At 43.3% G+C, this 11,809-nt stretch overlaps 1 protein-coding gene across 1 annotated transcript; it reads left to right on the forward strand.

The window, feature by feature from the left end:
• Nucleotides 1–1,723: 1,723 nt before the first annotated feature.
• chadla (chondroadherin-like a) lies at nt 1,724–10,845 on the forward strand (the record flags this gene model as incomplete). Its single annotated transcript, XM_083779174.1, has 10 exons — nt 1,724–1,882; nt 3,317–3,511; nt 3,942–4,097; nt 4,844–4,999; nt 5,654–5,882; nt 6,270–6,538; nt 8,235–8,571; nt 9,132–9,484; nt 9,737–9,906; nt 10,545–10,845. The coding sequence occupies 10 exons, from the start codon at nt 1,724–1,726 to the stop codon at nt 10,843–10,845; spliced, it is 2,325 nt and encodes a 774-aa protein (XP_083635300.1).
• Between the last annotated feature and the right edge of the window lie 964 nt (nt 10,846–11,809).

Here is an 11,809-nt window from a genome sequence, read left to right on the forward strand (position 1 = left end):
GTACTAGTGTACTTGTACTTCACGCTACAGAAACAGGAGATAGGCTCCTGCATTATGGGCCTCATGGCTCGGCAAGGCTACTTACTTACTTTACACAGATCAAAACGGGATCAAGGCATAGATAACAAAGAGACGATCTGGGAACTCAAAGTTACAAAGAGGAGGGAAGCCTTTATTAAATTAAAAAGGCGACTGCCAACATGTTTTGACCTCACTGGTCTTCATCATTTTCATCATCAATTTTATTTTTTCTAATATTGGAATTGACACACTGTGAAATGTATGTGACCTACTGTAGGTCATATACAATACAACACAATATCCTGAATGTACTTTATTTCCTAATCCTAATTGATATGATATGATATAGTACATAGTACTATATAGTATATAGAAATTTGTCTTGCGACACAGCAGCCAAGTATGCAGAACACATATACACACATTTGACAAAACAAAGAACAAGACAATTTACATACATAAAGACATGAAGACAAGAGCAATATCCACTGCTTTGATTACCCTTTGGCTATTTATCCTGATTAAGCCTCAAGGTCGACTGGTGGACAAAGGACCTCTTTAGTCTGACCTTATTGTATGCTGGTACACCATATCTCCTTCCTGAAGGTAGCAAGTTGGCAACCTATATTCTCCATACAACACATTAGTATTAGAGGTGATATTCCTTGCTAACCTTAGGATGCCGTTATCATACATGGATGTATAAAGTTTATGAAGTGCTTGTCCAACAATCTTTGAACAAATGTTCAGTTGTTGCAGCAGTTGTGCCTTTAGGGCTGCAGACAAACATCCATACCAGGTCGTACTACAGTACTGAAGAACATAATTGCCACAAACGTTCTCAGTGGCAGAAATTGTGTTGCCATGGTGTTAATTTGACGCGAGGAGACAAGGGACTAGGGGTCACGTCGGAAAGAATTTGCCAAAGCTATGTGTGGCCTTCAGGCTGCTGAGATATGCCAAGTCGAACCTGTGCGCGAAGAGGCAAAGTGGTTGAACATCGCCCATTCTCTTATGTTATGTTGCGAGTGGTGGAGTCCACACTGCATCTTCTTAACGGCCTCTTGTCCTGTAAACATTTTATTTCATGCAGTTCTATAATTGCACAGCGGATAAGACCGTGAGATTCTTCAATATGGTGAGTGATGCATGGTTTACTTTGATGGTGGTATTTTTTTTGCAAACTAATTTCATGAAATAGTTTCAGAAGTTTTTTTTTTACATATTTCAAAGCACATTCATTTTAAGTTTGAAAGGTGAATTTCAATATGGGAATGAAACAATAGCCTATACCAAATACAGGCTTGTTATAGGCTATAACATTCACAGCTTTGATCTAAATAACTTTCTCTAGTTATTTTTAACCCATTCTGACCATTTTGGTGTCAGCATCATGTTATGCTTTAGCCATTTAAAAATAGCAGATCTACAAGCTCGTATCGCGCCACCGAGTGGCGCGATACGAGCTTGTAGGTCTGCTATTTTTGAAAAATCGAAGAGCGACTGACATTTCTAGAATCTGATCTCAGGTCAGAATGGGTTCATCAGACCAGTGTGTGTCCGGCGGAAACCTTGTATGAATCTGATCTCAGGTCAGAATGGGTTAAGGGCAACCGTTTTTTTAAGGGAATGCTAAAACAATTTAAAAGTCTCGCCGGTGATGGTGCCATTTGTAAACTCTTTGTTTTCCTGGACATCACAGATGCATGTCTTCACTGCGGTGGTGTCATGGATGCTCCTGGCGCACGGCGTGCCGGCAGAAGCAGGAAAGTGTCCTAAGGCGTGTATCTGTGACGACTCCAAACTCACTGTCGCCTGTATTGGCAAGAACTTGACCGAGGTTCCACCAACCATAGATGAGGTAAGGATAAATAATATTGGGTTTTTTATTTTTATTTTTTTGCTTGTGTTTTTGTTATTCTCTCTTTTGTCCCTTTATGTCCCTTTATGATGTGTCGTCTTAACCCATTCTGACCTGAGATCAGATTCATACGAGGTTTCCGCTGGACACACACTGGTCTGATTAACCCATTCTGACCTGAGATCAGATTCTAAAAATGTCAGTCGTTCTTCGATTTTTTCAAAAATAGCAGACCTACAAGCTCGTATCGCGCCACTCGGTGGCGCGATATGAGCTTGTAGATCTGCTATTTTTCAATAGCTAAAGCATGACAGAATGGGTTAACGTGTAAAGCCCTTTGACCTTCCTTATCAAACCCGAGAATCACTTTATTTGTCATTTTCCTATGTACTTGCATACAAAAGAACATGAAATACCGTTTCCCCTCAGTTATTGGCAGTGCAACATAAAACATAGAGCCTATTTAAAAAATACAAGCTAAAAACTATATAAAACAAAACATGGACAAACATTTAAAAAGAGCCCCAGTATGTATGATGACGTGCAATTCATATGGAAAAGTTAAGAGTTACCAACACCACGCACAACCTATAAATGAATATTGTACCTTTACTTTCCCATTTCTTTTTAAAACCCCAAAACATCCTTGCACTTTCATCATTGGAGCCTTGAATCACCTGTATCTGCTGAGTACAGTATGGACATGGAACATGGTCTTCAAAAGAGACATTGGTCTTTCTTTCTGCATCTCCTGCGTTTAACCGTCTTCTCAGGGACGTGCACACATAGACATCAAAGGGGACTTCAGCCCCTGCCCTTTTACCCGTCTGTAAAACAATTAACTGCCCTTTCCAGACCATGAATGCAGCATTTACTGTATACATGGTGAAAGAAATGAAAATGCTACTCCATGCCATGCCGGAAGGAAGGCAGCATTCAGGAGAATTGCTTTTTCCCCGAAGTCTCCTGAACTTGGGAGAACGCAGTATTTTTGCGTTAAACAAATTTGTTTTGTAAGCCAATGTCGTTACACCGCATCTTCACTAGCTAAAGAGTGCTGGTTTTGCGCCCCGGAAATAGCTGATCTACAAGCTCTCTTGTGAGCTTGTATAGATCTGCTATTTTCGCAATTTTTTGTCCAAAAGTGCCCTCTCACGGGATTTCAGCCCCTGGGGCAGCGGTTGGCCGAACGGTTTGCGGAGCGGTCTTGATACCGGAAGGTCGCCAGTTCGCATCCCCGGACCGGCACGTTAAAATGACCACCGCTGAAGCGCCCTCGAGCAAGGCATTGAACCCCTACCATGAAATGTTCTATGAGCAGGGTGTGGCTGTAAACAAGTCCTTGGCTTAGTCCACTTCCCTGGGTAAACAAAGAACTTAGCTTTGCTTTGCCCCTCTAACGCTCTCTGCACGTCGTCCCTGCGTCTTCTCTAGATCACAGTGAGAGTAGACCTGAGGAACAACGACCTGCAGGTGCTGCCCAGGGGGGCCTTCCTGCACACGCCGTACCTCACTCACCTCAACCTGCAGCGCAGTAACATCATGAAGGTGAAGGAGGGAGCCTTCCGAAACCTGGGACGTCTGGTCTCTCTCAACCTGGCCAACAACAACATAGAGGTCCTATATCAGGTCAGACACATCGAGAGACATCGATCATTCAGGCCTTTTATTTACTTTGGAAATGAACTTCGTAATATATTCTATATTCTCAACTTCATCATCCGCTGTTACTAGAATTATACTCCATGTCTTGTGTGCTGGAATATTCTGTCCCTGTATGTCTATGTCCACACCTATGCTGCGTCACCTCACCCTGTAATGTCTGTGTCCATACCTACTCTATACTGCATCACCTCACCCTGTAATGTCTGTGTCTATACCTACTCTATACTGCATCACCTCACCCTGTAATGTCTTGTCTATGTCCACACCTATACTGCATCACCTCACCCTGTAATGTCTGTGTCCATACCTACTCTATACTGCTATTACTGCATCACCCCACCCTGTAATGTCTTGTCTATGTCCACACCTATACTGCATCACCTCACCCCAACAGGAGGCCTTTGACGGCCTCTCCTCCCTAAAGGAGCTGCATTTGGACCATAACCGTATCGAGGAGATCCAGCCCGGGGCCTTCACCCAACTGGGCTTCCTCAACATGCTGGATCTCTTTCACAACCAGCTGGTTTATATCCCCAACATGGCCTTCCAGGTATAGAGATACACACACACCACTCTAACAATGTACAAACATATACACACAGTTCATAATAATAATAATAATAATAATATTAATAATAAACCAGACCAAATCAGCCGTTAGTCTGGCTTATTAGCCAGGCTACAGAGCGCGCAGCCATCACCGAGGCGCAAACCAGCACCGGGAGAGAGAGAGAGCCACACCCGGCCAACAGGTGCAGCAAACCAGTGCAGACTGCTTGTGGAGCAGCTTAGCATAGAGCCAAAGGAATCCATTTTGATGTTGATTAACCATCCATCTCTGAATAGCAACAAACTGAAACAGAGTTTTACCAGAGCGGTTGTCACGGGTTCACTTCAAGGTTCAAGGTTTCTTTATTTTGTCTCCCAAGGGAGAGATTTGTCTTGGACCCCAAGGACCCGCCCTGCAGCATACAGATACAATACAATACAATACAATACAATACAATACAATACAATACAATACAATACAATACAATACAATACAATACAATACAATACAAGACAACAAAGGCACACAGTGACCCGTACAACATTAAAAAACCACACCCAACATACCTAGTGCAGAAGAGGAATTAACACTCATACAATGTCTCGAATAATTATTCTTAACACAAACTCAAGAAAGAGATGCATATATTGCATATGCACCTACGTTTATTATCTGTTCTGCTTGACCCTATATACTTCCAGGGCCTGCAGAATATAAAGTGGCTCCGTCTCTTATGTTACTTCCAGGGCCTGCAGAACATAAAGTGGCTCCGTCTCAGCCATAACTCCATCAACAACCTGGCCATGGAGGCCTTCGCCGGGCTGTTCACGCTGAAACGCCTCAGCCTGGAGCACAATGAGCTGCAGTTCTTCCCCACTGAGAGCATGAGCAGGTACAGTAGGGTGGGGAAAAGCACTCAAATGTTTTACCTAAGTCACTGGTTCCCAAACTTTTTCATGTCAAGGACCATCAAATTGACACTAATTAGCCCACAGACCTCCATTTGAAAAGATATGCCAGGGACCCCCATAAGAGAAGACTTTTATGGCTCTAACAGTGATTTTCAACCCCTTTAATTTCAAGGACCCCCAGTTTGACATGCATTAGTCTACGGACCCCTATTTAATGGCATTTCTATCTCTGGGGCCCCCAATTTATATAGTAAAATCAATGCTAATTTAACTCTGACCCATTAGGGTGCATTTGGTTCCATTTGTGCACTCTCTGAGTTACAGACCCCATTTGGTTCCAAATGATCATTTAGCTGGGTCCCCCCTGGAACTCCCTCAAGTACCCCTGGGGGTCCCCGGACCCCACTTTGGGCCTGCCTAAGTAGATCAATACTCCAATGTAAAACACTAGTATGAAGCAAGGATAACCATTGCAGGGTGATATGAAGCAAGGACAACCATTGCAGGGTGATATGAAGCAAGGACAACCATTGCAGGAAGGCATGGACAGAAATGACACGTGGTGTCGGACAGTGTTGTTTCCGTCGACTAAAACTAAGACGGGTGCTTTATCATTTGTTTCTGTGCGTTTGTTAAAGACTTCAGGTCACACGTCTGGACATGAGCTACAACCCCATGAGCTACCTAGGGGAGCAGTCTGTCTCCATGCCCAAACTCACACACCTCTACCTGGACAACATGTCCCTCCAGGACCTCTCAGAATCTGCCCTGTTCGAGGCTCCTCTTCTCTCCCATCTGGACCTCAGCCACAACCAGTTACGTTACCTGGAGCCGCTCTCAGGCCCCAAGGAACTGGCTCGACTCAACCTCACTGGTAATATATTCTAAAGTATACGAGTAGTAAAGTAACTATAAGTAAGCTTTTTTGCTAAATTAACTTTTATTTCTGTATAAGAAAAATACATTTGGCACAGTGATATCAAGTACCTGTACCGGTGGCTCAGGGGTAGAGTGCCTGGATGGAGAACCGCAAGGTTGCCAGTTCGAACCCGGGCTCCCCCAGAGTTACTGTCGAAGTGTCCTTGAGCAAGACTCTAAAGTAACCCCTGATTGCTCCCGATGTGCTAGTTGGTGCCTTGCATGGTTTCAGCTGCCATCGGTGTGTGAATGGGTGAATATAATGCACAGTCTATGTAAAGCCCCTTGGATAAAGGGCGCTATATAAATTGACCATTTGTATTATTCTTGATGTTTTTCAAAGGCAATCCCATCTATTGTAACTGCTTCATGAGGCCCCTGAAGCTGTGGGCCAGACGCAGCCGTGTGAAGCTGCTGGGGGCCTGCTCGGGGCCCGCTCACCTCTCAGACGAGCCCCTGGAGGCCGTCGGGCCCATGGAGCTGCGCTGCCGCAGCAGAGAGGAGACGCTAAAGGAGGAGTTTGACGAGCAAGAGGACAAGAGAGAAAGTGCCCAAAAGCCCACAGTCAGGCCCAAGAAGAAAGTCAAGTGCCCGGATAACTGTGACTGTGACGTGAGTGGCGTCACTCACTCACAATTTAACCCATTCTGACCTGAGATCAGATTCATACGAGGTTTCCGCCGGACACACACTGGCTCTGATGAACCCATTCTGACCTGAGATCAGATTCTAAAAATGTCAGTCGTTCTTCGATAAAAAAAATATATAGCAGACCTACAAGCTCGTATCGCGCCACTCAGTGGCGCGATATGAGCTTGTAGATCTGCTATTTTTAAATAGCTAAAGCATAACATGATGCCAACACCAAAATGGGTGCCCGGTCAGAATGGGTTAAAATTTACATTTTAGGCATTTAGCAGATGCTCCTAATACAAAAAAGCACGGGAATACATCACATAAAAAGCATTTATCATGAAACATGCGTAAGCTAAGAACGTAACAGTGGAATATCTATATAATGAAACTATACATATAAACTATACATTCTATACTACTATGCTATACATATGTACTATGACGTGCTATGACTACATACAATGCAATTATAGTGCTGTCTACATAACATGCTATATTACGTCTATCAAATGCTATCTAAGTCTACAGAAATGCTATCTAAGGGGGTGGGGTAAGTGCTATGGGCCATGATGGAGTCATTAAGCGTAATTGCTACTGTTTTGTATGACAGTGTCACTGCTGAAAATGTTTTTTTTTTAAGTGACGCAATGCGGTAAAGTAAAGCAAATGAGTGTCTGCTGTTGGTAGTTATACAGATTCATCATTTCACACCAACATTGAGTTCCAGGAGGAGTCAGCCCTCAACAATCTGCTCAAGGGCAGTGGCGTGCACAGATAGACACTAGGGGTGCTACAGCACCCCCTGCCCTTTTGGCAATTTTGCTCTTAAAAAGAAGAAAAGAAAAAAAAACGTTTTCTTTTTTTTCTTAATTTGTAGTGTGTGGACCATGGTGACATTGATCAAAACGCTTCTACTATATTATTTAGGCCCCCCACAATCTAAAGCTATGTTACTATGTCAATGGTTCTTCGATTCAAAAAAATAGCAGACCTACAAGCTCGTAGCGCACCACTCGGTGGCGCGCTATGAGCTTGTAGATCTGCTATTTTTCAATAGCTAAAGCACCCAAATGGGTTCCCGACTTTCCGCCCCAAAATGCGCTGCACAAGGTGCCCTTTTTTTTCACTTGAGCACCCGCCCCTCTAAATGTCTGTGCACGCCACTGCTCAAGGGGCATTATTTATTTTGTATATATCTATTTTTGTTTTGAAAGGCGCTATAGCCCCTCCTATGTACAGCTTTTGTCCCCACACACGTCTCATATTTGCCATTGACAATGAAAGGAGAAATTAGGTCATATGTGCCTCAAATATGACATACATTTGTGGCAACACAAACATTAAATGCCATTAACAATGAAGGGAAAAGTTACGTCATATATGTAGACGAACAAATCGGCAAACCAATCACATATAGGCTATTCAGTTGTTCATGAGATGATGTATGATGATGATGTATAATGATAAGAGCGCCCCTCACGGGTGTGATTTTTTAATTCAATTCAATTCCAAAACAATAATGAGTAGCTGTTGTGACAATGGCTCTGCAGAGGGCTGATGTTGTTACTACAGACAGACAGACAGACAGACAGACAGACAGACAGACAGACAGACAGACAGACAGACAGACAGACTCAATAGTAACATTATATAATATAATGATCTTTCTCAGGTCGAAGCCCACCACGCCACATGTGAAGGTCGCGGTCACACCAAAGTCCCGCGGGGCTTCCATCGCAAAACCCAGCTCCTCGACCTCCGTAGCAACCATTTTCACCACCTCCCCGGCAACAGTTTCCCCGGCACCGGCCAGGTCGTGTCCCTTCACCTGGAGTTCTGTCAGATCCGCGAGGTCGACGGTGGCGCTTTCCGGGGAATGAAAGCCCTGGTCTACTTATATCTGTCGGACAACGACCTCACATCTCTGGGCCCTAACACTTTCACCGGAGCTCCTGGTCTCCTTTACCTACACATAGAAGGGAACCGGCTGGCCACGTTTCCTGGATCAGGTCAGTTGCCACTCAGGTCAGGTCTGGCTAGACCGGGGGTGGGCAACTTTGAGATGGAGAGGGCCACTATATTTCCACACTCACTCCAAAGGGCCAAAAATTGCCGATCTACAAGCTCAAAACGCGTTTTGAGCTTGTAGATCAGCTATTTTTGCTATATTTGAATTTAAATCCTGAATTATTTTTTTGACATTTAATTGGAATCCTGAATAATAAAATAACCTTTTTATTTAATTTCAAATGCATTGTTAGTTATGTTAACTCGACAAACTAAATCCAATTACATTGGACACAAAAAAGACCAGGTCATGTTTGTATGTTTGGAATTGAAACAGCTGAAATCAATACTGTATCAGTATTCTCTATTCTGATATTAACATGTGGGCCGCATTAAGTGAAGGTGGAGGCCGCATGTGGCCCCCGGGCCGCCAGTTGCCCACCCCTGGGCTAGACATAATAGAATAATAAATATAGAAGCTATAGAATATAAACAAACTATAGTCTGTCTGTATTTCTTTCTTCCTTCCTGCCTGTCTTGTCTCTCTCTCTCTGACCTGTAGCTCTGGTGACCCTGCCTGCGTTGTTCGTGTTACACCTGGAGAAAAATGCCATCTCCAAACTAGAGCCTGCCGGTTTGCTGTCCTCGTCGGGGCCCAACCTCAGAGGGCTCTACCTGACCAACAACACCATAACGGCCATCGCCAACGATGCCCTGGACTCTGCCTACCTGGAAACACTTCACCTGGACTCCAATAAGCTTACCGAGGTGCCCACTAAGGCTCTGTCCAAGGCTTCCAGTCTGGAGGAGTTGAACCTGTCGAGGAATCCAATGCCCTGGGTGGGACCACATGCATTCCAACCTGTATCCAACAGCTTGAGAAGGCTATACATGGAGGAGATGGGTATAGAGAAGTTAAGTACCCCTAAACTTAACACTGTGCTGTGCACAGTTTCACTAAAGTCTGATTCATCCAAAACATTCTGAGAAACATACCTCTGGAGTCTGCTCTCCTCCGACTCGCCTCCTTTCATTGTCTCTTCTGCTCTATTCACCTCCCCCTCCCTCCTCCGCTCTTCAACTCAAAAACGTTCTCTTTTCTATTTCTCCTTTCTAAGTATGGACTGGCATAATAATAACAGTATACTGACTCTCTCACGTGACTAGATGTCCAGGGACTCATTGGCAGGGCTGGAGTCTGGCCTGAGGGTTCTGTCTATTCAAGGGAACCAGCTAGGAGACGTTCCTGATCTGAGGCCTTTCACCAGCCTGGAGATGGTCAACCTACAGGACAACCCCCTGCAGTGTGACTGTCCTTTGCTACTGCTGCTACGAAGGTCAGTATTCACCAACTGCTCCTGACCTGAAGAGGCTTTTACAGGCCAAGCAACATTAGGACTGTTAGTCTCCCATAGTCTCTATAGTAGTAAAAATGCACTAGTTAAATTTGTTAAAAACTAGAGTCTACTGATTGTATTTTTGTATTTCTAATACAATTGTTTTTATTCTTTTGTCCTGTTGTAAAGCAACATTTTTAGTACCTTGAAAAGCGCTATATGATTATGAATCGTACTATGTATGCATTATTATTATTATTCTCAGTCTATGTTTATCTACTTTCTTACTGACTTACTGACACAGGCCACTTGACGTACCAGACATATGTTTGATTTATTGATTGATTGAAATATTTATTAACAGTTTGCAGAATGACAGTACAATTCAAGCACAACTCAATACAAATACTGTTAACTGTGAGTGGACGACCGAGGGTCCACCTTGTTCAATTCATCAAAACATTTAGAGATGTACAAAATATACAGTTCTATAAAGCCAAAGAACAGAACGGGAATTCATCATAAATTCATTCATCATAATTCCCGTTCCCGTTCTGTTCGGGCCACGTTTTTGACCCGTTCCACCTCTGCTTAAATACTGACTTATTGACTTAACTTCCTTCCTCTCTTTTTCTCAGATGGATGGAGAATGTGACTCTGGAGGTGACGGCCACCTGCGGTCATCCTCCTGAGCTCAGAGGTCAAAGCATCCGAGATGTCCTCGTCACCAAGGCCTGCCCACTGGACAAGGAGCCAGTGACTGTCATCAAGGCCCCAAAAGCCAACAAACCCAAACCCACTCTCGTAAAGATTTCTCCGGTCAAAGCCAAGCCAGCCAGGAGGACCAACCGCGGGAAGCCTCCCCAAAAGAACAAAGTCAAGAAGCGTAAAGCACCACCACCGCTAACCAAAAACAACAAGGAGAAGAAGACAGAGTAATACAAGTCCACACCCACAACACCAGAGGGAGTGCAACAAACCATGTACAACCCAGATTCGGCACAAACAAGGGACTACCGTAAATTATTTTCTCTCCTATGCCACCAAAATGTGGAACGCCCTACCAACAGTCATTAAGACATGTGAATCACTTGAATCCTTCAAAACCGCTCTCAAAGGGCACCTACGGACGGCTGCGATTCGAAACTGGCCCCCGTTAAATCTGAATCCCCCTCCACCCTTTTCCCCCTCACTGTATATGTTTCTTTTCCCTTTTTACCTCCTTTATGATGAAATCCTGTTCTGTTCTTTACAATTTTACAATTTTACAATTTAGGCATTTAGCAGACGCTCTTAATCCAGAGCGACTTACATTAAGCAAGAACAAAAAGCATGACTATATAGAAGTGTCTATTTGTACGTCTCTAAATGTTTTGATGAATTGAAAATGGTGGACCCTCTTCTTGTAAACAAGTGTAATGCTTAATTGGGTCGTCAGTTAACAGTCTTTGTATTGAGTTTGTGCTTGAAATGTACTGTAATTCTGCAAACTGTTAATAAATATTTCAATCGATCAATCAAATTCTGTATGGGAATGTATCATATAATCTGTTTCTATAGTTGTAATCTTTTGTGCTTTAATTCAAATGAGCTAAAACTAAATGACTATCAAGTAACAGAATATTTGTATGCCGTGTTGTTGAATTGAATACATCGGACCACAATGAAAATGCTGTTTGAATTTCTGACTAAAGTATTCAATAAATCAAAAATACAGTCTGTAATGTCATTTCTTAACAATAGATGGCAGCATCCAGCAGGTTTATGAAACAGTTTATGGATAGCATAGCTATGAACATGTGCGATTTGTTTTTGTGTGATGGTCTTTTCTTAAGTTTGTAACACTATGGCACGTTCTTAAAACGTGGACGTAAATGCTGCGGTATAATAAAACTTCTCCATA

The sequence above is a fragment of the Protomyctophum parallelum genome (assembly GCF_964188405.1).
Source record: "Protomyctophum parallelum genome assembly, chromosome: 13".
Lineage (NCBI taxonomy): Eukaryota > Metazoa > Chordata > Actinopteri > Myctophiformes > Myctophidae > Protomyctophum > Protomyctophum parallelum.